Genomic DNA, 26,047 nt, shown 5'->3' with positions numbered 1-26,047 from the left:
GCCGAGACCGGGGAGTCTGGGTCCTCCGGAGGACCCTGCCTGTCGTTTTGGACACAGCCAAAGTGAAAAACAAGGGTCTGGTTTTAACCAGGCTACATGAGTACTACTAAGACCCCAAAACAGAAAAGTGGGAGATCAAACACAGAATCTCATTGCTTTTTAGGAGTATCATAAACTATTGTTTAAAAATATTTAAAACATTTACCAGGTGGCAGTAAGGATGGTGATGACAGATTGGCTTTGATCATGGCACCCAGCCATAAGTCAACATGAAGAAAAGTCAAGCTACACAACCTCCCCTCTCAACACAAGGAGCAAAACCAGCTTTTTGAGAACTGAGGCCTCGCTGTGCAGCCACTTGGTGTTTTGCTCAGGATCAAATTATGGCTTACTTTTAAAAAGGTTCTGAKGTGACTAGAAAATGATGTCTACATGGCTGTGACTTATTTTTAGTCAGACTCTAATGAGTGGAATATTGCTATCCATCTAAAAATGTCAGTGTTTACAATTAGGAGCACATTACCTCAATTTATTGAACATGATGAAATCAGATTTTCTTTTCATGATTACTTTAAGTCGAAACGTTAAAAACACAGCCAGAGTAAATTTATTTTTAGTTTGAAACACAGGATACAAATAACCTCTGATGCTGATGTGTGAATAGTCGGCTGCTCTGTACAAAACATTTTAACTCTAATTTTAAGTCTGAAAACTTAAACCAAATATGAAATCTGACTTCTGAGTGAAATGGAAGCCAGGACACAGGAATGCACTGCATTATCAGCATACTGACTGAGAGTTGTCACTGTGGACAAATTAAGATGTTAGCTTTATGTTTTCCACTTTCTTTAAAACGCCTTTGATTTAGTTCTTGGCACAACCACTGACCTCTTTCAATCTGTCAAAGAAAGGTTGAAACCTATTTTAGCTCAAAGGCTTAGCACTTTCTGTAGGAAACCAAAATGTGCATTTTAAAGTTTTTATCTCTAACCTTCTCAGTTTTGTTTTTGTCTGTTCTAAAAAGCTACAGCTGCATTTTGTCACCTGTAGATGAGCAAAAAACATCCAAGGCAACAAAAGCCTGATTGTCCAGAGGCTCATTTCACAAAAGTCAGATTTCTAAATTCAGAATATGAGCTGTAAGCTGAGCTTGAACAAACCTTCAACTTGTCAACAGCTGTAATCTGTTGCTCTAACACCGAGCCACACTCATTCAAGCCAGCTGTAAATGGTTTAGGATAAATGCACGTTCACGGTTTGTTTACTAGACCCATCAGGTGGATCACAGATTTCCTGATCAGGCAGGCGCAGTAAGACACGTGAGGCTCACTTCTTCCAGCAGTTTAATGGTTAATTATGATTCATATAAAGAGTGAAGAGATGAAGAGGAAACACCGACTGAGGCTGAAATAATTTCAAAAGTAAAAACTTTTTGTGCCACTGAATCTGTCTGTAAGTTATCTGAACTTAACAAAATGAACAAAATTAAAATGAACAGCTGATCGCTCACTTAAAATGATCACTGTAGGAAAAGTGAGGGGGGGGGGCTCCAGTGCGGGTGTGTTGGTGGGAGACGGGGGCGAAAAGGTACTGTGGTGGTGGTGGCTTGCAGCAGGCACAAATTATTTTATAGATTATGTTAAAGGTAAAGATCAGGTTCTGTCTTTTTTATTATTCTTTTTCATGGATAATATGATAAATAAATAAAATAAATGTATTTAATATTTTAATGCAAAGAAAAAGAATAAGTGTATGAAGAACTGATTTCTGATCAGACACTGCAAAAATTAGGCTTCAAAAAATAAGTTTAAAAAACTAGATTGGACCCTTATTTTCTTTCTAATTAATAATGACTAATAATCTGCAGTTRGACAGTTACACTTGGTGAGACTTATTGAAGTAAAAAAAACTTTAAGTTAAAAAGATTAATAATCCAACATATTCTGATCTTGTTTAGTATATGGGTCTAAAAACAAGATCAAAAATACTTTTTAGCTGATATCAGACTGTAAAACTTGGTTAGAGGAACAGTTTCTGCAGTAAACTGACTCTACTGCTCAGAAGATTAAATAAGCTTCACTTTAAACCTGGTCGGGACCAGGTTAGTTTCAGAGCACTTGTTATCATGGAAACACAAGTGCTTCCCACACCCATGCGACCAATTCAAGGCTTAATTAATTCAGGTTTACTTTATTCGTGCAATAGGCCTCGGGTCTAAAACCCAAGCTGAAGAAAAACAWTTATAGAAAAACTGGGCCCAATCTGCAGGTTTTCATTTTAAATCTATTCTCCACTGGAATAAATCATAAACGTCAGCTTGGCTGCCAAGGTGGTATATGATGGGTAGAGAAACAAATGTGCTGCTTACAATACTACTAGCTGTAAACGTAAAACTAGGCCCTGATTTTCAAAAGCAGGCCGTTAAAACCCAGTCACATGGCTTATAGGCAGCAAACACTTTAATGAGACTGCAACCAAAAAATTGCTTATTTTCTCATTCTGAGTCACCAACTATAGTTGCAGCTCAGCAAGATACTAGTGTTAGTGGTTCTCATATAAAGCAGCCCCAAAAACTGACTTGAAACTTGTAACCAAAGYTTTGGTGAATTTTACACACCTCAAAGTAAATTAGTGGTTTTTGAAGAAAATGCAGTGATTTGTTTGGTCTGTACGTATATTCCTGGTTTTCAGAACTATTTACTGGCGACATTTTAAAGTTGCCATTTTAGCTGTGTGAGCTGTCTGAAAGCAGATGATTGGCATATAAGCAGCACGGTCTGCTGATAATCAGTGCAGGCTTATAACAAAGGCCCTTTCAGCAGACAGGAAGTGATGACTGACCTAAACACAAACCTGGTTGCTGTGTGCAGAGCAGGGGGAAGGATAGGAATATTTATAGCAACAATGAGAGMTGTACTTTGACAGAGTGCCACCTCACTGTGTGGTCAAGTTTAACACACGAGTCAATGCATGACATAACAGGTTGTAGTCCTGCCCAGTTTGGACACTGTGAATGCAGAGCTAAATGAGCAGTCAAACAATAATCTTCTAATTAAAAATCCTTGTTTTTTTCATGCATACACAGGTACAAACATGTCGTGAATAATAAGCTAGTACAACCAGACAGAAAGATTACTCAAAGCAATTAAACACCCAACTCCTAAGTTCATGACATAATCATAAAAAACAAACATTTTGTTTAATTCTCAAAACTTTGCAGTAGTAGTGACTGGCTGCGATAGTGGGACAGAGCCGAAACTACAGCCCCACCCTCATGTTTCTGTCCAGCTCCAAAAAGAAAACTTACTCGAGCTGTAAGCCTCTAGCTCCTCCTGTGGTTGTTGGTGCGACCCCTCTGCACTGCTCATATCTCGAGGTCCAGCTCGGTGAAAAAACCTTCCTGCCAGCTTGTGAATAACGGACATCATACGAGAACGCAGGAAGCCGGCTACAAAAGAGTTTTGTAGCTTTCAACCCTGCAGGGCATCCAGACCGTTTACCCTTTGAGTTCCACAAAATTCTACATCAACGGCGTGTTAAAGTCCCAAACTTCCAGCTTTCCTGCTAGGCCGTGTTTAGTCTATAGAACAGGAGAGGAGATGGCCGACTGAGCAGAGCCGGGGCTGGACTTTTCCTCGCTCCTTCACTTCCTGCTGCAGTTCCCAAAAATCTGTCCGCCCCGATTCTTCCTGTGGGCCAGAAATGAGCCCTTTATGCCCYTGCAGCAGCTCCCTACTCGGATGCTCCAGTCTGCAAAGTCCTTTGGCAGCAGAGGCTGTGCACCTGAAAACAGCTTTCAACACACTATTTCTATTTTTTTTTTCATAGAAACCAAAAAGAGGCTGCCATGCTCTCAATTTGCTTTATGGAAAACAACGCCCCTGGGTGGGTGTAGACTCCGAAACCCTGGCCTGCACAACTCTAGCCTGCACCTGTCTCTGGAGATCAGGGTGGGCCGACAACGATCGGCCTGATAAGAACGTGGAGCGTGTCACATGAACACATCTAAAAAGCAGTGACAACTCTAAAAGCAGTGTTCCCGATCTTTCTGTTTTATTTCACTGTTTTAGTTTCTTCAAAAGCAATAACTTTAGCCGCCTTTAAGCCACCTATTTATCAGTGACGGGTTAACGCTACATACACTGGATTCCATTCTTCACACCTACTCTCTGCTAGTAACAAGGAGCTGATGTTCATTTTGCAGATCCAAGTCCAAACTTTGCACACTTGGGCGTTATTTATGATGTTAAAAGTAAAGACATAAAACTGTGCGCTTGCAAGCGTTTCCCATGGTTAGAAAACAAATAAGCATTTTTCACAACAACATATTTAAACTTATTTGTTAAAAACTTATGTGAAAAACAGAAAAAATATGTCAGTTTTTGTAATAATGTGTTAGGTATATCTTATAGAAAACATCCATGACCACACAGAGTTGAAGTTCAAGAAACAGTTGAGACAAACTGTGTGTACAACAATCAGACACGACAAACACACAAGAGCTCTTGTTCGACAATAAGTTCATCACATGTTGTTCAAGAGACTGAAACGCCAAATTTTCAGCCTGGAGAAGATCCTCGTGCATCATATGACCCCCATCCTGGTGGATAACAAATCAACTAATGTTTTCTGTCAAACTCTGCATTCGGATCCAAATTATAAAGAAAACCAAACATTTCTTAAAATGATAACACTGATCATAGCATACAGACTGTTCGATACTGGGATAATGGTAATACAAAACTAAAAAACACAGAGAACTGGTCTCCTCAAGGGGTTAGTAATATTACTGATCATTCAATAAGCTTTTAAAAGCAGAAGAAAACATCTGATAAACATAAACCACAAGAAAATCCTTTGATTGTTGTCATGCCAACTGCTACCTCTGAATATAACCCTGGGGGCTTTGAATCACGAGCTTTCCCACATAATGAGAGATGTGATGGTGTCCGGTCAGGACCGGAGTCTAACTATTTCACATGAATGAACTATGTCGCATTGGTATGCTTGTTTGTCTTTATGTCTATGGTGTATGATGATGTGATTGTGATGCTGTAATTCTGAGTGTTTTATGTTCTGCAGAACAGCAATTATGCTGAGTCAGGCTTGATTTTTAATAATCTTTTCATGCTAAATAAATAAATCAAATCAAGGAAATGCATGGTTTGTCAAGAAAAAACATTAAAAAGAAATGAAGACCTTTGAACTTGAGGTTTGCAGTGTATATAAGTTGAGATAAATCAGTAAAGTGTTGAAACTGTGTTTTAAGTTGTAACTTTGCTGCCATGGAAATGGGAAGGGACTACAGGAAATGACTACAGCTAAACACCAAGCAAGGGGCATTACGGAGCTCAGGTGTAAACACGGGTGGAGGGTACTCACCACTTTCCATCTCATTGCCCTTCTTCGCGGTGGGCGTGTTGCCCATGATGGCAGGCGGACGGTCGAGTTCCTCGGCTCCGGGTGACTTTTCCTTCAAAGTCGTTCACTGTGATGCTGAACCGTTAAAGAAAGCCTTTGAACTATGAAGTTGACACTTAGTTACTAGCTAACAGCTATCATTACTGACAAACCAGTGTATTTATTAGCTCCTGCTAAGCTACGTTTAAGCTGTGACTTCAGAAAAGTCCAACTGAGTGTATCCAAGTCCGCAGCTGGAGCTGACGGTTAGAGTTAGCCCGAGCTAGCACATTTAGATTAGCTGCTGGGTGATCTACGGATACCAGTTTGCTAACAATAGCGGGAGAGAAATCCAAAATGAGCACCAGAAAATCCAAGTGACACACAACCTTTTGCTTATTCCAGATGTGATGTGATGTTTCCGAAATCCAGTTGGAATGCAAATCGTCGAAACTAAGACGTTTCCGTATTTTTTTTAACCTAGCAAGCTAACATTAGCTTCCAGCGCCCCTTGCAGTTGAATCCTGGCCTGAACCAACCAGGTGCTAGTATCTCTGTAAGGACAGGCCTTGGCAGTTAAGACCTGGATACCAAATTTCTATCCGGGGAACTCGTTTTTTTTTCTCAGCCAGTTACTTAAATTGATATATCTCCATTCGTTCCTAAATCATCCGTACGGGTCAATGGATTCCCTGGTCCGACCATCTGACAGTCGATTCTTCAGATCAACAGACCCCTTCCATTAATCTTCAGACCGCAAGGAAAACTCCACTCATCCATCCACCAAGTCCCGCCTCCTCCCCCTTCTCATTGGCTATCCAGACAACTACTTACATGTCAGATGCCGCACATAAAGCCCTGATTGGTTGAACATCAACACATCAAATGAATGCATTGATGCGATTCGCCTATTGAATGTCTTTACCCCGCCTTCCGGACTTACAAATAACCTCATAACTAACGGGTATTTGTTTTCTTTAAAACCTTAAACAATGAGTTTAAATTAGAATACCCAATTTCATGAAAATCAATAACTTTGAAATCGTTATTTTCTGTTTTCTTTGTAAAGCCAACTAATCTTTCTAAATCGACAAATGTGTGATTGGGTGTGACGTTGACATGAGCTATTTTTAGTWAAATGCAAAAACATGTAAGGATTCTGAGTTTTTACAGATTGCTCTGTAGTAAAAATAAAAAATAAATAAATAAAATCAGTTACATATGAGCTACACACCTATTGGAGTACAAAAAAGCCTTTGTTTACAATATGTAACAGGAACACAATCATGCTAAGTTAAGTATCGAATACAATACTTGTTTTTTATTTGGAACACAAAACTGAAAACAGGAAAAAAAACGAAGGAAATAATATTTTCCATACAAAACCTATTCAGAGTTTAAAAAGCAAGATAAAAAGGTGCAATTTCAACAAAAAAAAGTCAGATTATCAAATAAATTTACATTAATATTTTTAATAGACTGCCTATTGCTTCAGTACTGAAATATTATAATTTGCTCTGCAAAATAATAGAAAAAAAGAGAAAGGCATAACTGTATTTCAATATATTTTAGTTCAGCTGCATCGTTTGATAACTGCAGTTTTTTTTAATTGTTTCTTCACACTTCAGTATTGCTTTCGGTATTATCACAATGACTACTCATCTATAAWTAAGAATCATCCCATCATTGGAACAAATGAAGCCCAAGGTGAAAGTTCCTTTTTGGGATGTTTTAGGAAAATAAAGTCATAAGGCTTGCAGGTCTGTACATCATTTCACCACTCTTGAATGTCCATAGGCATTCTTTAAAAATAAGGTCTTGTCCTGTGGTTCATCACCTTTCGGGCAACAAGAGGRATCTCTATAAGCAGTCCATAGAGTTGTCTGGTAGGATGCCCAAAGGTGGAGCCTTGCCTGGCAGACAAGACGGTGGGTGTTTGGAGTTTGAAGTCGGATCCACGTTTTCAGAGTCTTCCATTCTTTCTGCACAGCCTTCCCAGTTTATATGGAATCTGGTGACACGTGGGTTTGATGCCAAAATATTTCTTTGAAGCTGAAACGCAAAACGGTGAGAAGAGGCGAGTTAACCCATCAGGTAGTCAGGCTAAAACCTTTTTGTGCATATCATTTTAAAAACTGTTGACGTTTTTTTTTTTTTTTTMGCACCTGTGAGCAAAAAATTTCATTCCAAATGTCAGACCCCTAAAAAATGTGACACCTACAATCAAAATCCTTTCTCATTACAGGAAAACTCACGGCCGCCTTCTACTGAAACTACTCTTTGAACAAGCAATGCTGCTTGCAGAATGGCAAAAACGTAATGCAACAAAAGGAAAGGCATTCATTTTTTTTTAGTTCTTGCTGAGGGGTGTAATTATTTTTCTTACTTATAACAATCAGTATTATTCAGTGGATACTTCCAAGTCCTGAATTCAAGAGATGTATTATTCATAGTTTTGTTTCAGAACAATTATTTTGCAGCTTTGTTGAAGTAATGTTAACTAACCTGTGAGTAGTCTGGTTTGATTGGAGGATTTTCACGAAGCTCTGGCTCTGTATACTCGTTGTTCACGTAGTAACCAATACGAATAAATTCTTGGCCACGATACGTGCAAGTAATCAGCACTACAGTCACACCAACAGCATCACTTTCAGGGATCAGTCCGGTGTTTGGGGCGTCAGCCTGTCAAAAAATACAATTTGAAACCAATTTTATGGATTTGTGCTAATCGTTGATTGTCACATAGCTGTGAATGTGTAGGCTTGTTTAAACAACAACCTTCTAAGTTACAAAAAATATGTTCAAACTCACCTGAAACACAAACATGTGTCTTCCAGCAGGAACTGGGCCAACTAAAACCGAGTCCAGGATTTGATCGTACTCCTCACTTTCTGCTGAGCCTACATAGATGATCTTCCATTCAAGGTCTATAAACAAAAAAAGCACAAAGTAAGTTTTTTACCATCATTTATTCTAAAGAACTACATCACCGAAAAATAAGCAGTGTTTTAGTAGTATTAGTACTCATACCTTTTATGTACACAGATTTCTACTTTTAAAACAATATTTTCTAGATCTTTTTTCCATTATTTTAGCTTATTTGCACAGTCTAAGAGTAGCTCAGCTCATTTGTGGTTCAACCTTAGAATTTAGGAGGGAAAGAGGTTAAAATTAAATGGCTTTAATACCACTCCACTAAAAATGCTCAGGTACCCAGACCCCAAAAAAACTTTACAAGACCTTCAGAAAGCCAAACACAACTAAAAAAATGTACAAGAAGGTCTGGCTTCTAGCAGGTAGAGTATAATTAAAATATGTGTTTTAAAACTTCTGTACTTTGCTGTAAAGAGGTCAAAACAACAGGAGTTGGAAGCACTTTGAGATAAAACAATGCACATTATTACTTTGACTTATGTCATGCGTGTGATACTGATATATCTGACATCAGACAGAATAAAACAATATAATTTGATTTATTTAAATAACCTGAAGCTTTGTTTTCAAACAAGCTGTGTTGAATATTTTGCGTACCGCCGCGACGTAACTGTCAGGTCTACAACTGTAWGAAACACATGCTCGTTTTAGCCTCAGACAAGCTATTTTGTCAAACTACGGCGTTTACCTTCAGGGAGGTCCTCCATACATTCAAATGTTATCTCGAACTGAAAGGGGTTTCCAAAGGGACTCGGGTTGTCYAGAACGGCCACATTCAACACCTGCACTTTCGCCATTGTTGTCGAAACGCTAGGAACGAGACGGCTAGTCAAAAACAAACGCAATTTACCGAGGAGTGCTTTTTACGCAACACAAGGACAACAAGTCTGTTTAGACACTCACTTGTAGTTTAAACCAACCTGTGCCCTTTTCACACAACTAAAATTACACTTCTCAATGCGTCCAAGTCTCTATGTATAATTTAATTTGAGCAAATTGGCAATAAATTGCCGCTCTCCCGCCGCTTTAACTGTCCTACCCAGGTTTCACTGCGACTACGGCAAGRTGTAAGTACGCGAAGCTCAACTGCTGCATAACAAAAACAACAACCAAGAGCCTCTGCTGACCCCTAGTGGCGAAAATACACACAACACGTTCGATCACTTACTGCTTCAATATTTAAAACAATTTCAAGATAAATTACATTTTTATTCAATCACAACTGTCCGAAATTTATTTATTTTTCTTATATAGGATTTGTCCTCATTTGTAATAATTTTAATTTCCTCCCCATCACAGTCCTTTTGCATTGGAAAAGTTAAACTTTAATAATAAAATGGAACACATTGAGTTACTGAAAGATGACTTGGGAAATATATCATTTGTTTTCTGACTATGGAGTAAAATTTTTCTCAATCTTGACAACAGATTTGTTTTGCAGTCAACAAAATATTTTATTTCTTATTTTATACATTTGCTCATTTTAGCTTCATTCTACAATTTTGCTTTGGATTTGTAAGATTTAGCTCTCAGCTGTTTTGATAATACCAGTTTTGATCTTTAATTTAACTAATTTAAGCTTGTAGCAACAGGTTTTGTAATTTTAGCTTTTTGTGATATTTTTTTGCTTATTTTGTCTTTTAATTTCTTCAGGTTGGTTTCAGACTTTTAGCTTTTTGTTAAATTAATTTTTTCCTTTTATTTATTTAACTTTAACTTTTGACGACTATTTTGATAGTAATGTTTTATGGTTTTGCTAATTTTAGTTTTTGTTTTTTTTTGCTAAAGTTTTGTTAGATTTAAAAAAAAGTTTAACTGTTTTGCTCATTGCTTTTAGCTGTTTTGCCAGTGTTAGGTAGGCCTACTGTTCTGCTTGTTTTCCCTTTAATAAGTTTAATTCAACAAATTTCAGAAAAGTCTTCCAGCACTCTGCATCATGCAAAAACGTTTTGTTTCAAGTTTCTATCTTAATATTTAGTTTAGCCCTTTGATATAGCTTCCTAATGTCTGTAATGTTCATTTAGCCAAAGTTACCTTTTCACTTGGAGTMTTACTCTTAGCTGGACATCTTTGTGTGCACTGCAGTTAACATCCTGRGAATTATTCTTAAATCTTGTAAAGACACAGCCTCATTAAAGCAACACATGAAACTCYGGCCAGATTAGACCTGAAGCAGACCACTTCTGAGTCTGAGAAGCGGGGGATTAAAGGGAGGATTAGAGTCCACTGGACCAGCTGGCCTCCGAAATTCATCCTCAAAATATTTTAGGAATGTTGATGGGAAGTCCTGAAACCTGTTGGAGGCGCTGTTTGCCCCCCAACCTCCTCCACCTCCTCCACCTCCTGACAAACTCACACCGAGTTCACTCCGGATTAAGTGAGTAAACTTTATCAGGGAATAACCAGTCCGTGTTTTAGAGATTATTTTAGCCACGAGAGGGTTCTGTTCTGCACGAGGAAGCCGCTCTTTGCATCCACCTTGCACAAAGGAGGATCTGTCTCGTGCTGCAGGTGGATCACTGCGCTCAGGTAGGCTGTAACACGAAACTGAACCACGTGACCAACCAGGAGCCGAAGCAGCGAAGGGGGACAGAAACTGGTTTCCATGAGATGATAGAGAGCGCCAAGGATGTAGTTCTGCTCTTCAAGACAACTTGCTGAGAGTTTCACAAGCTTTTTTTTTTTCTCACTTACCTGTTTGAGTTTAGTGGAGTTTAGTTCTTTTAATGCTGAGGCGGAAGGTTTTCTACCTGTTCGATGTTTTCCGGTTCGCGTCGACTATCAGGATCAAGGTGTGTAAAAAATATTGACTTGTTTTTGTTCTATAATGACTTCTAAAACAACATTAGTGTTTAATTCTGAATACATTCATTGTTTTCAACATGTGTGCTAAAAATAGCTTCTTATTTCTGAGCAGGTTTCATGATTCAACATCAGGCTGATGTGACTCAGAGCCACAGGAACTTAAAGGCAATTTCCTGTTGTTTATTATAATAATAATTATAATAACAACATGATAATAACCAGAACAATAGTATTGTCTTTAAACATGCAGTGTGAACAATGACTGCTGAAGCTGAAACTGTATCAAGTTAAAAACAAGCAGAAAAGACCAAAAATCAAAATGGTAGCTACAATTTTAAAAGTAGCCAAAACTAGTTTAAAACTCAGATCAGCTAACCTTTAACTAAAATCTGAAAAACTCTAGTTCAAAAACAAATTAAATTTAAAATACTAAACTGAAATCTAAAATAGAGCAAAATCATAGCTAGAAGCTAAAATCAGCAACAATGTAGCTACAAGCTTTAATTAAAATAATATCCAAAAACTCACAACAACTAGCATGTTGTTGAAAATTAAAATCAGCTAAATTGATGCTAAAAAACAAACAAAACAGCAGTAAAAATCCTAAATAACCAAAACCTTTAATGAGCTAAACAGTAATTAAAAACTAAAAAGTAGCTTAATTGTAGCTAAGAGCTAAAAACTGCTAAGCTAAGCTACAAGCTAACATCAACTAAGCCATAGCCTAATGCTAAAATCAACAAACAGCAACTAAAATCAGAAAAAACAGCAGTTAAAAGCTGAAAAAAATATCTAGAAACAAAGAAAGCAAAAAAAAAAAAAAAACTAAACTAAGCAAACCTGCAGGCAGCTAAAATATAAAACGAGCAAAAACCATTTAAAAGCCACAGTTATCACACAAAGACACATCAGAAAACAATTCATCAGTGAAATCTCAATGTATTTTTATGAGGAACATTTTGTATATAAAGTTAATCAAAGTAAAGTAACAAAAAAAGTCAGAGTTTTCCAATGTAGCCGTATGTTTTTGTTTATGAATGTTTAAAAATAGCTCAAAGAATGCAGATGTAGTTCATTTTCAAAAACCACAGATAAAAAAAACGAAACAAGGAAACAATAGTGTGACTGCTGACTCAGCATTCACACAATAATAATAATAATAATAATAATGATGTTTTCATCTGTTCTAAAGGGGCGACAAATCCTCTCAGTGACCCAGTAGCATGGACCCGAGCTGATGCTGACATGGCCCAGTCTGCCCTCAGCTGGCCCCGCGGGCCGCAGGTGGAGAGGTGGTCCGGTGTGCCGGCCAAACCGGGAGTTGTGGTCGGGAGTGTTTTATTCCTGGTTCTGAGCAGTAATCCTGTGTGGGGTGAGTTAGCAGCCATTCTTAAACACTCCCATACAAATGAGCCACCCTTCCAACCACACCTACACACACACACACACACACTCAGAATCACACCATTCAATCTCACAATAACACATAAAGAAATGTAGAGACGCAGCAGAAACAGTCTGATAACGTGCGTGGGCTTGTTAGTTTTTTTTTTTTGTTTTTTTTTTGCGAGAACGTTAGATTGAGAGGATTAATCAAATTAAAACTCTACATGAGTCTGTGACCACATCTGGCCTCTCTCTAACCCCTAACTAACTCTTTCTTATCATGTTGTACTTTTGTCCTTGAAAATCTCACCATTTGCCTGAGTGAATGATTGACTCAGAGGAAGGCATGGGGGCAGGTTTCAGTTTTCAAAACAAAACGTTCTCTTCACTCTGCAGACACCGAGCACAAACAAAACGTGCACATTTGAGGTTTTTTTTTCCTGCTAATGCTCAGATTTTAGTGTTTCCCTCTGTGTGCCTGAGTTGTTTATTTTATTCTGTTTAATTTGTTTTTGCTCTGCTGGTGAAGAAGTTACAGTTTAGGTCTGTGAGGTCACAGAACGATCACTGGACACGGATCAGACACTGAGAACCGGCTCTTGACTAGAGGAGTATCTGTTGCTTGGTTAAAAAGTAACTTTTGCTGTGCTGCAGATTCATTCTCCTTTTCTTGCCCTTTTTTTTTTTTGAGTGTAGACAGATTGCTTTGGTGGCCATCTTGAATGGGAGTGACACAAACAGGCACAAACCTTTATCCCTGCTTTGCCTTCATTGGTTGAATGTGTTTACCTTGTGGGCAAAGACTTCTGTACTTAAAAACAGCAATATCCTTTTGCATCTCATTTAGTTAATGTCAGAATCACAATGTTCATCACAATTATATAGGCTAAAACTAATTTACTATTTAAAAAAATGTCTAAAATATTCAGTTAGAAAACTAGAAAAAGCGTTATTAACTATTCATTAGCAGTTTTGAAGAGCTTAGCTGCTAACTGGAAGCTCACACAGATGAAAGCAGWGAAAAAAGCTTTATGAAGTTTAGTTATTCTACCTACTTTATTCAATGTGTTTGTTTTGTGTTTTTCAGGAAATTACACTATGATAACAAATAGGCAAGATTCTAATAACACTACGGTGAGTACAAAGTGGAATTTACTAGTGTTACATGTGATTCAGTGAAAACGAGACGATTTTCTCTTCTTTCAGGGGCCGAACGTCGCAGCTATCGTGGCCCCCACAGTCACCCTGGGCGTTCTGGCCATAGCGCTGGCTGTCCTCGGCTGGCTGTTTTGTGTGGTGAAAAAGAAACGTCAGACCGAAGGGACCTACAGACCCAGCGCCGAGGAGCAGTCCGGCACTCGCAGCGTGGCCGCACCGGACGCTTTAAAGCTCCCGAAGGAGGAAAGGCTCATCTGAGACCAATTGTTGAACCCCATAAGGACACGGGACAAAAACACGTAGCTCTCGAAGGAAAAGTGCTGAATGTCCACGACATTTGGAGGTACTTAGCAAGCACTGAGTTGTTTCTGCACGGTCCGCTGATGAAGGCCTGGATGGATCTTCTAGTGGAATCTGAGAACATTTCGAACATGCCTGAATGTTAGCTGTGCACAGTGGAGCTGCAGTATAACCACCAAGCATTTTAGTTTAGYGATGTTTCCTCCGTTATAGTTTATATTGTACAGTTCCCCGTCTCACTGAACTTTTATCTCACACTTCTTAGCATTTCAGTCCAAATTCTATTCAATGGACAAAAAGGGTTTTCTTTATTTATTTTACCTTGTTTATATAAACGCATTTTAAGCATGAATCACCAAGGAACCCACCATGTGATTTAAAATGTACTTTTATGTTGAGACCACTCAAATCAATCAGATGTTTACACTTTGAAGTATTCTTGGAACAATCCTGATTTAAAGTCGCGTTGTTTAAGCATTTCATCACGCAGACTTCTTTATAATCAACCAGAAACGTTGTCACATTGTGTATATTTATGCTTTTATCTAATGAATAGTAAAACATTTCTGCAGCTGAGTCTCATCAGTCCTCAGGTGACGGATAAAGTTGTTGGACAAACTTGTTCTGTTTGTCTGATCTATAATAGGTGCTGACACAGACCAGACCTGACAGATATTTAACTTATTTTGTCCCAGACTGGATTCGTGAGACAGACGGATAATTAAGTTTGACAAACGACAGGTACTGACAAGTGATTCTAATCCTGTTTGTCTTCTCGGCTGAAATAAAAAATGAACTGAACGGTTGGCTTTAGGTTTTTTATGTTTTTTGTCGAATAATCTGTAAGGTCCCCAGGGAAATGGGACTTTTTGTAATTTTATGGAACCTGATCAGATTTCAGAGATAAAAGCTGCAACATTAACTAAATATGCTATAAAACGTAATTTGAAACTTTTCATTGAAATTTAATGGTTACATTGTAAATTCCTACCTTTTTGACACAATTTGTTAGAATAAATTTGAATTTAGCACACTATGCCGTCCTTATGTTTAACTTACACYTTAAATAGATTCCTAAATAAATAGGAAATACACCTGGTAGTGCCCTCAAAAAATAGCCTTTGTTGATTTTTAACCTTTTACTGATTTATAAAATAGTGAGGAGATTTAATTTGTGTTGGAAATGGAAATAACATAATAAAGCGTCTATAGAAGGGTGAGGTCACAAATGAACAAAAACTCAGAGAGTGCATCAGGCCTTTCAATGTGAATTTATTCATTCTCCATTTCCCAGGCTTCACAGTTAAAATGACTTGCTTTCTCACACAGCAAGGCAATGAAAGGGTAGATGTAGGGATCTCGGAAACACTTGAACCCAAAACGTCACTAGACCCAGCAAACATCGACGTCTAACTCTAGAGCAGTGATCTGGATAGTGACGGCTCTTCAGTGCGGCGGACCTTTCCGTGGGGAATGGGTGTGGTGAAATGAGGTATGGCAGCTCTTTGCACGGTTGGTTTTTTTTTTTTACGCCCCTTCCTCCTCCCCCTCTTCCTCGAACTCGCCCTCCTCGGCGGTGGCGTCCTGGTACTGCTGATACTCGGACACCAGGTCGTTCATGTTGCTCTCCGCCTCGGTGAACTCCATCTCGTCCATCCCCTCGCCCGTGTACCAGTGGAGGAAGGCCTTCCGGCGGAACATGGCGGTGAACTGCTCGGAGATGCGCTTGAACAGCTCCTGGATGGCRGTGCTGTTGCCYATGAAGGTGGCGGCCATTTTCAGGCCCCGGGGCGGGATGTCGCAGACGGCGGTCTTCACGTTGTTGGGGATCCACTCGACGAAGTAGCTGCTGTTRTTGTTCTGCACGTTCAGCATCTGCTCGTCCACCTCCTTCATGGACATGCGGCCCCTGAAGACGGCGGCCACGGTGAGGTAGCGGCCGTGTCGCGGGTCGCAGGCGGCCATCATGTTTTTGGCGTCAAACATCTGCTGAGTGAGCTCGGGCACGGACAGCGAACGGTACTGCTGGCTGCCCCTGCTGGTGAGCGGGGCGAACCCCGGCATGAAGAAGTGCAGGCGGGGGAAGGGCACCATGTTAACCGCCAGTTTACGGAGATCGGCGTTGAGCTGGCCAGGGAAGCGCAGGCAGGTGGTCACCCCGCTCATGGTGGCGGACACCAAGTGGTTGAGATCTCCGTAGGTGGGCGTGGTGAGCTTCAGTGTGCGGAAGCAGATGTCGTAAAGAGCTTCATTGTCAATGCAGTAGGTCTCGTCGGTGTTTTCGACCAGCTGGTGGACCGAGAGGGTGGCGTTGTAGGGCTCCACCACGGTATCAGACACTTTGGGAGAAGGCACCACGCTGAAGGTGTTCATGATGCGGTCGGGGTACTCCTCGCGGATCTTGCTGATCAGCAGCGTGCCCATCCCAGAGCCGGTGCCTCCGCCCAGGGAGTGAGTGAGCTGGAAGCCCTGGAGGCAATCGCAGCTCTCAGCCTCTTTCCTCACAACGTCCAAGACCGAATCCACCAGCTCCGCTCCCTCMGTGTAGTGGCCTTTGGCCCAGTTGTTTCCAGCTCCGCTCTGACCTGRAGTCACGAACATTTCAGTTCATAGTGGCAGGCTTTAAAAACAGGATAAAACTTTTGACTTAAACACAACGTACCAAAGACAAAGTTGTCAGGCCTGAATATTTGCCCAAAGGGCCCGGATCTGACTGAATCCATGGTCCCGGGCTCCAGATCCACCAGGATGGCACGGGGGACATACTTTCCACCTGAAAGCAGACAACACGGATTATTACAGAGAAGTAGAAGCAGGTGAACTATTTTACATGGGATTTGAATTTGCAGCCTCACCTGTGGCCTCGTTGTAGTAGACGCTGATCCTGTCTAGCTGCAGATCGCTGTCTCCATGGTAGGTACCGGTGGGATCAATGCCGTGTTCGTCGCTGATCACCTCCCAGAACTGAGAGAATTAAACAAACAGGTGTGGTGAGAGGAGGGAGACAAGGGTGTCCAGTCTAAGGTTGAAAAACAAACAGAACTTGTGTTCTGTTTTTACAACCATATAGTCATAAACAGCCAAGGGAGCTACTTTCAGAAGAAGCCAGAGGGTTAATTTGGAAAACAGGTCAAAGGAGCCCATTACTCTGAAATGTTCTCTCAGGAGTAAATCAGGCAAATAATCTGATTAGAAACAGTTTTTAGCTCATGTAATGATAGAACTGCTTGACTCCGATTTAATATTTTTAAAATAAAAAGTAAAAAAAAAAATGGAAGTAAAAGCAAAAGTATGTTGAAATGGAAATACTTCCAAGAGGCTGAAATGTGAAAATAGGTCACAGATGATGGGGGAGGGGAAGTGCCTCCACTGATAATAAGGTTTTCATCATCAATAAAAACAGGATATTTTCATGCAACACTCGGCAAAAAATGTATAAAAACTGCTAAATGAGTTTGCATGAAAATAACTAATTTATTTCTTTTGGGTTCAAAGTATTTGGTCTTTTTTTGAACGCTCTGCAGAGAAATCCACTTTTAGAGCATTTTAAGCATCTGGGTTGGTTTTCTTCGAGAAAATTCCACGAGGACAGATAAAGGACTTATTCTAGCGAGACGTGCATCCACAAACCAGAGCGCAACATTAAAACTAGGAGGGAGGAAAAAAAAACAAGCATAGATGAGGAAAACACAGCCTACCTTGGCTCCGATCTGGTTTCCGCACTGGCCGGCCTGTAAATGCACAATTTCGCGCATTTTGGAGTGATGATGAACGACAAGCTCGAGTTTATGAGCAGAAGCGGCAGGGATTCAGAGGATGACAGCTCCTGCGCTCGATCCTTCAGGATGTTTTTGTTGCGCCGCCTCCYAGACCGTCTACTGGCCGCAAACGGTGGCGCAACTTGACGTCATCGCTATGGCAACCAAAGACCGGAGGAGAGAGGCAGGCACCTGAGAGGAGGCGAATAGGATGCGAGGAGCCGCATCACTCTGAACATCACTTTTCTCACGAACTCAGCGTTAAATCATGTCATGCTGGGTCAAACCTTGAGAATCTCGCACAAAATCGCGAGATCTCACCGTCAGATGATGTGTTGTGGACGGTTCTCTGTTATTTTCGCATCAAATTTTTATCTTAACATGATCTGTAAAACTGACTGAGTAAGATACACGTTTTGGTCTTTTTACAAAGTGAGTTGGCTGTGGCAGACATCTTGATTTAGATTGGTTCAAAAATGAAACAGGTGATTATTTTCTTCAAGTTTCATTAAAACCCATCTTGTTGCACAATCTCTTAGCCCTCAAGTTATAGTTGGGGAAGACTACTACCACACAAAATCTGAACTAAATATCTGCTAAACTGTAGGGAGTCATAGCCATTTTTTGTGTTTTGGTTGTTTAGCTTCAGTGACCATCTTGAATGGAATTGACTAAATAATTAGAAAGATGTACAGTGATTYTTTTTTTGAGAGTTTCATTAAAGTTTGTCCAGTTGTCCATAAGATATTTTGCTAAAAGTAGCTACAGACAAAGTAACTCACAGGTCAAACCATGAGCCTTTTATTGCTGCTGCTTTTGCTGGTTTGAAATTGCAGCCATTGATCTGAGGTTTTAGCTTTCAGCTACTGATAGTGTTAACATTAGTTACTGTTACTTACTACTGCTAATTCGGGGTTTTCAGCCACCATTTAGCTGTTTTGTTGTTTTTAGATTTTTCAGTGTTTTAAATGTTTTAATGTTACAGATACTTTTGTGCTAGTTTTAGCATTTAGATACTATTTTACTAATATTGGGTTCTGTTTACTGGAGATTAATATTATGAGGGACAACCAACCAAAAGTAAAAGTGTGTATAAAATAATCTAGGGCAGTTAATCTCAGGAAACACAATGCACAACCTGAGGGCTCAAGCTTAAAAGCAACATGTGTTTTTTTTTTGATAAATTGTAACATAACACACATTTGCCTGACTTCATGCAATGTCTGGTCTGTTTTGTCTGACTGCATCCAGCTCGATCAGATTAACAAGCTTCCAGCAAACTGGGTCGTCAAAGCATTTCAAAGTATTTCTGACATATTTTATTTTATTCTGCCTGTGTGAAGATGTTAAAAAAAGGGACAAAAAGGGCCAAAATCAAGCAACATTTTTTATCTTCTCATCACCCTAAGAGCTTCAAAACCTGATATTTGATTCTCAGAAGGATATAAATATAAATCTGGCTATCAAAAAGAAAAATAAGTAGGTCCTCTGGATGGGTTCTTTAGTGGAAAGTTTTGTCTCTCGTCCAAGAGACGTATTCAGTCAGATGAGTTTCAGGTGAACTCAGCCTTATAAGCACTGCCTCCACATGGACAAACAGGTTAGTCACATGCAAAAMAGGGCCATCGCCTAACAATAGGCTTGATTAGCTCTATTGTTCATGAAGGGTCATGTGCCSCATCACCTGACTTATTGCTTTGGATGCTGTAGTTCTTAGGTGTTGTGAATGTAGTGAATGCAGGCGGGGCTCAACGTCCCCTTGTCCCCTAAAGAAGAACCCATCCAGAGGACCTACTTATTTTTTCTTTTTGATTTTTTCTACCCGGATTACTGAGATGCATCTGGATAAATCTGTTTAGTTTTGAGGACTGTTTTTAGTGAGACTGTGTGAGAATAAAAGTGAAAGTTGAATGTCTTATAAACTTTCAGCTTTATTTCACAAGTTAAACATGATGTGTTTGAACATTTTGTTGCCGGTAAATCTGTCAACAACTTCCTTTCCTGAAAGATTACATTCCAACTTTGCAACAAGTAACCGGTTTTCAGTTCCCTCGAAACTAACCAATGAGGCTCCACTTCCTGTTTCCCAGCTATACAACAGTTGGTGTTTTTCATGCTGCTGCACGACTGACGTTACACCCACAGAAGTCACACACAGGAAAGCCAAGAGCATTAGTGACTCCTCGTCAAGAACAATAGAAGAGCAGTTAGTGCAGCCATGAGCCTACAGAGGAGCCTCTTCTGAGCCGTGGATTTTCTCAGTAACACACCACAAGCTGTGGATCATGTCCCTCCTGGAGGAGGACCTGAKATGTCCCGTGTGCTGTGACATCTTCAGAGACCCGGTGCTGCTGCCGTGCAGCCACAGCTTCTGCCGGGTCTGTCTGAAGCAGTGCTGGGACACAGGGGTACGAGGGTGTCCCATCTGCAGGAAAAGGGGGTCCAAGTCCAGCCCAACGTCCAACCTGGCTCTGAAAAARGTCTGCGAGGCCCTTCAGCAAGTCAAGAGGCAAAACTCAGAGGACAGGTCAAACTGCAGCCTGCACGGGGAGAAGCTGAAGCTCTTCTGTTTGGTCGACAGACAGCCCATCTGTGTGGTGTGCCAGTCGTCCAAGCTGCACAAAACCCACGAATGTTTGCCAACGGAAGAGGCTCTGCTGGACTGCAGGGTAAGTGAAATCCGCCCTGTTATCGTTGCAAAACAACAGCTAAAGTAAAATGCAGTCGCACAAGTTCGTCCTGAAGCTTCGTCACGCTGTCAGGGAAAAACAGAAACATCCAAAAATCAAGCTGCAAACATTTTCCTTCAGTTGTTGTACCTGTTGACTTGCAGGAAGAACTTGAAGTTTCCCTGAAAACCCTGCAAGAAAAACTGAAAAGCCTCAAAAGAATTCACGGGACATCAGCTGAAATGTTCGCATACATCAAGGTAATTTGTGATTAAATGATAAAAATCTAAAACGCGTGCACAACAAAARGCAGTTTGTGATGATATGTCAGAATCAGACACTGGAAACACAGAAGAGGATGAGGAGCCAGTTCCAGCAGCTACATCAGGCCCTCTACGACGAAGAGTCCGCCAGATTAGCGGCTTTGAAGAAAGAGGAAGAGGAGAAGATTGCGGCGATGAAGGAAAGGATCAAAAAACTCTCAGAAGAGGAGCTTTCTGTCACCGAGACCATCTCTGTCATTCAGAGCCAGCTGGTGGAAGACAACATAGTTTTACTGAAGGTCTGTGCTTTTCTGCATTTAATATGTCCTGATGCATCTCAGTAATCCAGGTAGAAAAAAATCAAAAAGAAAAAATAAGTAGATCCTCTGGATGGGTTCTTCTTTAGTGAAACATTTCGTCTCTCGTCCAAGAGACTTCTTCAGTCTGAAGAGTTTCAGGTGAAACTCAGCCTTATAAGCACTGCCTCCACATGGACAAACAGGTTAGTCATATGCAAAAGAGGGCCATCGCTTAACAATAGGCTTGATTAGCTCTATGGTTCATTGAGGGTCATGTGCCCCATCACCTGACCCGTGTCATGTTATCTGTATGTAGTGAGTGCAGGCGGGGCTCGACATCTCCTTGTTTTTGTCTCTCTTTCTCTCTTTGTGTTTGTATCATTGGGGCCCTGATTCACACCTTTTGCTCACAGGGGGCTGAGTCACACTTGCAATAACAGCGTTGTAGGAGGAGGACAACTGGACATGAAGGCCTCCACCTCTGTTTAATGGTGGATGGTTTTTCTTCATAAAAATGGCTTCTTTTACTCCTTTCTCAAACCAGCGTTCCTCTCTATCAAAGATGAGAACATCTTCATCCCAGAAAGAGTGACCGCTGGCCTGTAGAGGAGTGTAAACTGCAGAGTCCTGACCTGATGATGTAGCTCGTCTGTGCTGGCTCATTCTTTTGAACAGTGGCTGTTTTGTTTCCCCAATGCATAACTGATCACAGTCCTCCTGACACTTAACAGCATATACTCTGTTTTTGCTGGGGAACTGGATCTTTGGGGTCTATTGTTAGGCGATGGCCCTCTTTTGCATGTGACTAAATAGAGTTAATCAAGCCTATTGTTAGGCGATGGCCCTCTTTTGCATGTGACTAACAGGTGGAGGCAGTGCTTATAAGGCTGAGTTCACCTGAAACTCATCAGACTGAAGAAGTCTCTTGGAAGAGAGACGAAACGTTTCACTAAAGTTGAACCCATCCAGAGGACCTACTTATTTTTTCTTTTTGATCTGCATTTAATAGTTTTATTAAGATTTAAACAGAACCCAACTTTTATGTTTTCTTTTATTACAGAACTTTAAAGACACTCAGGACAGGTAGGCCATCAGAATCCTGTTTTTAAAGTGATTTGGTGCATTTACAGGGTAGATACTCAGATATGTGTCGATGTTACAGAAGTAAAGACATGATGCCTGCTTTAAATAACATGTCTGGACTACTGGTTGACGTGGCGAAGCACCTCGCTAACCTCAAATACAGAGTCTGGGAGAAATTACTGGACAAGATTGACTACAGTGAGTYCACCTAGTCATAGTACAGAAGAATTACCACATCTTGATTTACACGTCCTTGTTAATCATTGGGTCATTTCCTGTCTTTTAGCACCTGTAAGTGTAGATCCAAACACAGCACACCCTTGCCTGGTCCTATCTGATGACCTGACATCCCTCCACTACTCAAAGCAGCCCAGCGGTTGCCCCGACACCCCAGAGCGCTTCCACATGAGTGCTGAGGCCGTGGGGATGGCTGCTTTCCACTCAGGATGTCACCAGTGGGTTGTGGAAACAGGAAGTAATCACGACTGGCTCCTGGGTGTGGCCTCCTCGTCCGTGTCAAGAAACGCTGAGATCTCTGCCCGGCCCGAAAACGGTTTCTGGACTTTATGTTTCCGGGACGGGGAGTTCAGGGCAATGACCACGCCGCCCACCCCGCTGACAGTTTCACATGTGCCAGAACAGGTCAAAGTACAGCTGGATTACAACAATGGACTGGTGTCATTTTTGGACCCCACTGACGACTCACTGATTTATGTGTTCACACAGACATTCACAGAGCCTCTGTTGCCATACTTTTATACACAGAGCAGTCATCCACTGAGGATAATGCCAGAGAAGATACTGACCACTGGGCTGCAGCAGGAACAGCTTCAATGATTTATTATTACAGTTTTTTTTGTGTCCATTTCCAAAAACTCATGACACAAATAACTTTAAAGAGCAAATTCCAACATATTTTGGGCCAAAAATACCTACAAATTTTTATACTAAAATAAAGAAATCACAACAAGGTTTTTTTTTACATTTTCAAAGCCAGTTAGTAATAGTGTTTTCTGTTCATACTTTTTAATCATAGTTTATAGTTTTTTCATACATCTTCATCTTCATATTTTAACATATTTTCAGGCAATCGGCTACAAAAAACTTCAGCWACTTCAGCACAGCTACTATTTTTGCTGGCATTTGCCTTTAGCTAATGTTTTGGTAAAATTGAATTATATCTAGTGTTTTGCTAATTTTAGATTTTAGCTGGAAGTTTTGATATTTCAGCTACTGTTCAGCTGCTATTAATTTTTTAGCCACTGCTCTGATAAATTTGGCTTTTAGCTACTGTTTATGTAGTGTTAGCTTTTAACTGTTTTGCTGGTCTCAGACTTCAGRTACTGTCTCTAGTTTTAGATTTGAGCTACAGGTATGATGTTTTTAGCTTTTAGCCATTACTTTATTAGTTTTAGCTTTCAGCTACTGTTTTAAAGGTTTTAGTTTTATAACYTTGCCATTCTTAGCTTTCAGCTATATGTTCTAAACGTTCTAGCTTTATAGCCTTTTGAAGTCTTTGCCTTCAGCTACTGCTTTGCTAATTTTGGCTTCTGTCAGCAGGAGTTGATTATTACTACAGTGAGCTACAACCCCAAATACGCATAAAAGCTAAAATGTTCAAATTCTAATCTAAATATTTTAAAAAGCTTTCAATTTGAAGGTGAAATGGTCAAAAAATATTCTAATCAACAAATCTAAACAAAACAAAAACACAGTCTTCTGTTAATCAAACAGAGAATTTTTTTGTAGATTTCAGATTCAGCAGATTATAAAAAAAGTTCTCATAAGGAACGTCTCATTTTCTCATCCTRATCAATTTGCTGCTGAAACAAACTTGTCACAACTGTTTGTGACATTAGATTTGAAGAAATTGTGATTTTTTTGATTTGCAATTGTTTATGTTTTGCTGAAGTCGTTCACTTCATTTGTTTGTTAAATWTGAAAAATACTGCAACAAAACACCTACAAAATCTTACTGCAGCTTCTCTACAGACGTGAGTGGTGGCCGTAAATGTTGCTGTAATTTAATGAGCTTGAATTTTGTAAAATATTTTGTTGAAATATTTGCCGATTAGCACTTTTTAGTAATATTTGTGTATCGGAGTGTTTTATGGGATTTTATTTATCAAAAGGTTGAGGTTAGGTTTTAATCCTGTGATTTTTTAGGATGATAAAGTTACATTAAACACAAAACATGTATTCTAAAAATACATGTTGAAAGGTTTTATTAAAGTTTTTTTAAATCACTTCACTGAAATACAAATAAATATGCTACATTATAGTGACAGATTTAATTTATGAAAGCCTAAAAATAAAATATTAGATTTTTAATGTTCCAAATTTGTTATCTGTATGAAAGCAGTTTTTCTATTACAGTTGTTTAAATTAACATAAAGAAGCTTTTATTTGTCCAAAGCTGAAATTTGCAAACTTTACAGTCTGTTTATCTGTGATGATGTCTTTAATAAATGAGCACTTTTATTGAACTGAAAAAGGAAGATTACCTGTAAGTACAACAGGTGTAACACAGATGTACGGTTTGTGCACATGATGGCGCCAAACTCAAGCACATAATTAGATTTTATGAAGTCATTAATCTATATATGTAGTTTCTGATAAACTTATTAAAACATAAATATATGAGGGTCAAACAGATGCATTTTATTAAATAAATGTGTATTAAAAACATACAAATTGCATTTTTTGAAGAAAATGAACAAAACAGTCCCAAACATGAAATCCAATATTGCTTTTTAGCTTCTCTTAACAATAAACAGTGTGTCTCTTAGTTTAGTCTTCTGTACGTCTAGGCAGAACTGTTTTTTGCAGAAGCAGATTCATTGCTCTCTGCAGTGATGCAAGAACAAAACTTCTTCACCCAGGCTTCTGGGAGGAAAGGAATCTTTTCCAAACGAGACAAGTAGACGAGTGGCTGGATGGTGCTGCTGACATTCATGAAGGCGAAGGCGGCAGGCTGCACGTAGCAGTGAAACGCATCACGGGAGAAATGGTCCTGAAATGGGAACAARGCAACCAGTGGCAGGTAGTTGAATATGATGATACACAGGATGGATAGCACCATCTTGAAGGCCTTCTTCTTCATGGGATGCATGTCGTCTCTCCCTGCACTGGTCTTCTTCAGGGCCCAGAGGATGCTTGCGTTACACACCACCATCCAGGCAAAGGTTGCCAGGATCTCACAGGTGAAAATCTTCTTAAAATTGGGAATGCCCCCCACTATTTTGGCTGCAGAGTAGGCGAAGGTGAGGAAGAAGACGAGCACGGTGAGGCTCAGCCTGTACTTGATGTGTTTCAGCTGCCCGAATGCGATGGGAAAAAGCACGGCCACAAAACGATCCAGGCAGATACAGGAGAGAAACAATGGGCCGCTAGTGTCTTTCACACCATAGGAGAATGCAACAGCAGACCATAGTGGTTTACTCTGCCAGACGTAAAGGTTAAGAAAATTTAAGGGGGTCATAGTGCCAAAATAGGCATCCATGAAGGCCAAGCAGCCCAGGAAAATGTCTGAAGTGGAGGGTTCTTTACGATTGTGGAAGAGAATAGCAATGACAAGTAAGTTGGCAGGGATTCCCACAACCACGTTGATGACCTGAAGCGTGAGGTCAAAGAGAAGGCCCTCTACGTAATGCTCACAACCATCAAACACATTGAATGGCTTCACTGTGGCGTTGGAAGCAAGCTGAGTCACATTAGAGGTCACATTGAGTGGTGAGATGAATCTGTCCATGTTTCTAAATCTGAAAATACAAACACAAAACTCTGATGAGCGAAGGAAGAAAAGTTAAGGATCACTGACCACACTGACTGGATTAATTGAATAATTTATTCCCAGCAGAGTAAAACTACAACCCGTTGTAACAAACTGTTGTTTAATAGACCTTTTGCTTCTGATCTGAGAGTAATTGAATCCCTGCAGAAAGAGAACGGCTGCAGAGGCAGCTGTCAGACAGTAAAAACATGTTCCAAAC

At 40.1% G+C, this 26,047-nt stretch overlaps 6 protein-coding genes across 10 annotated transcripts in view; 2 read left to right on the top strand and 4 right to left on the bottom strand.

The window, feature by feature from the left end:
• Nucleotides 1-6,190, bottom strand: part of LOC106534672 (cAMP-dependent protein kinase catalytic subunit alpha) — a 20,366-nt gene extending 14,176 nt beyond the window's left edge. The window contains exons 1-2 of one of the 4 annotated variants that reach the window (XM_014031374.1): nucleotides 5,724-6,190; nucleotides 5,383-5,496 (exon numbers count right to left, since the gene is read on the bottom strand). In XM_014031374.1, coding sequence (XP_013886828.1) covers nucleotides 5,383-5,428 — 46 coding nt within the window. In that variant the 5' untranslated portion in view covers nucleotides 5,429-5,496; nucleotides 5,724-6,190. The remainder of the gene's footprint in view (nucleotides 1-5,382; nucleotides 5,497-5,723) is intronic. The other 3 variants (XM_014031375.1, XM_014031376.1, XM_014031377.1) reach the window with 3 other exon arrangements.
• A 509-nt stretch (nucleotides 6,191-6,699) lies between these two features.
• LOC106534676 (histone chaperone asf1b-B) lies at nucleotides 6,700-9,389 on the bottom strand. 2 transcript variants are annotated; one of them, XM_014031380.1, is made up of 5 exons: nucleotides 9,238-9,389; nucleotides 9,023-9,159; nucleotides 8,212-8,327; nucleotides 7,906-8,082; nucleotides 6,700-7,452 (listed from the first exon to the last, which is right to left on the bottom strand). In XM_014031380.1, exons 2-5 carry the CDS (start codon nucleotides 9,129-9,131, stop codon nucleotides 7,261-7,263), a joined length of 594 nt encoding a protein of 197 aa, XP_013886834.1. In that variant the 5' UTR covers nucleotides 9,132-9,159; nucleotides 9,238-9,389; the 3' UTR covers nucleotides 6,700-7,260. The 2 variants fall into 2 exon arrangements, with proteins under 2 accessions (XP_013886834.1, XP_013886835.1); XM_014031381.1 differs by having other exon boundaries at nucleotides 9,023-9,144.
• A 1,283-nt stretch (nucleotides 9,390-10,672) lies between these two features.
• On the top strand, nucleotides 10,673-14,784 carry crb3a (crumbs homolog 3a). The gene is made up of 4 exons (XM_014031383.1): nucleotides 10,673-11,126; nucleotides 12,332-12,511; nucleotides 13,613-13,659; nucleotides 13,732-14,784. Exons 2-4 carry the CDS (start codon nucleotides 12,385-12,387, stop codon nucleotides 13,939-13,941), a joined length of 384 nt encoding a protein of 127 aa, XP_013886837.1. The 5' UTR covers nucleotides 10,673-11,126; nucleotides 12,332-12,384; the 3' UTR covers nucleotides 13,942-14,784.
• A 451-nt stretch (nucleotides 14,785-15,235) lies between these two features.
• On the bottom strand, nucleotides 15,236-17,880 carry LOC106534675 (tubulin beta-4B chain). The gene is made up of 4 exons (XM_014031379.1): nucleotides 17,682-17,880; nucleotides 16,839-16,947; nucleotides 16,646-16,756; nucleotides 15,236-16,568 (listed from the first exon to the last, which is right to left on the bottom strand). The coding sequence occupies exons 1-4, from the start codon at nucleotides 17,736-17,738 to the stop codon at nucleotides 15,511-15,513; spliced, it is 1,335 nt and encodes a 444-aa protein (XP_013886833.1). The 5' UTR covers nucleotides 17,739-17,880; the 3' UTR covers nucleotides 15,236-15,510.
• Nucleotides 17,881-19,722: 1,842 nt separating this feature from the next.
• On the top strand, nucleotides 19,723-24,311 carry LOC106534673 (E3 ubiquitin-protein ligase TRIM39). Its single transcript, XM_014031378.1, has 6 exons — nucleotides 19,723-20,410; nucleotides 20,575-20,670; nucleotides 20,742-20,972; nucleotides 22,033-22,055; nucleotides 22,135-22,253; nucleotides 22,342-24,311. Exons 1-6 carry the CDS (start codon nucleotides 20,027-20,029, stop codon nucleotides 22,890-22,892), a joined length of 1,404 nt encoding a protein of 467 aa, XP_013886832.1. The 5' UTR covers nucleotides 19,723-20,026; the 3' UTR covers nucleotides 22,893-24,311.
• Nucleotides 24,312-24,861: 550 nt separating this feature from the next.
• On the bottom strand, nucleotides 24,862-25,806 carry LOC106534667 (G-protein coupled receptor 183). Its single transcript, XM_014031369.1, has one exon. The coding sequence runs from the start codon at nucleotides 25,804-25,806 to the stop codon at nucleotides 24,862-24,864; it is 945 nt and encodes a 314-aa protein (XP_013886823.1).
• Nucleotides 25,807-26,047: the final 241 nt, after the last annotated feature.

This window comes from Austrofundulus limnaeus, unplaced genomic scaffold, assembly GCF_001266775.1.
Source record: "Austrofundulus limnaeus strain Quisiro unplaced genomic scaffold, Austrofundulus_limnaeus-1.0 Scaffold1241, whole genome shotgun sequence".
NCBI classification, from domain to species: domain Eukaryota; kingdom Metazoa; phylum Chordata; class Actinopteri; order Cyprinodontiformes; family Rivulidae; genus Austrofundulus; species Austrofundulus limnaeus.
The sequence above is the reverse complement of the archived record's forward strand: the minus strand, read 5'-3'. Positions and strand labels throughout refer to the sequence as shown.

Coding starts and splice junctions, on each gene's coding strand:
- crb3a (XM_014031383.1), top strand. CDS start 12,385: ATGGCCCAGTCTGCCCTCAGCTGGCCCCGCGGGCCGCAGGTGGAGAGG. Junction 12,512..13,612: donor GAGCAGTAATCCTGTGTGGG/GTGAGTTAGCAG, acceptor TGTGTTTTTCAG/GAAATTACACTATGATAACA. Junction 13,660..13,731: donor AAGATTCTAATAACACTACG/GTGAGTACAAAG, acceptor CTCTTCTTTCAG/GGGCCGAACGTCGCAGCTAT.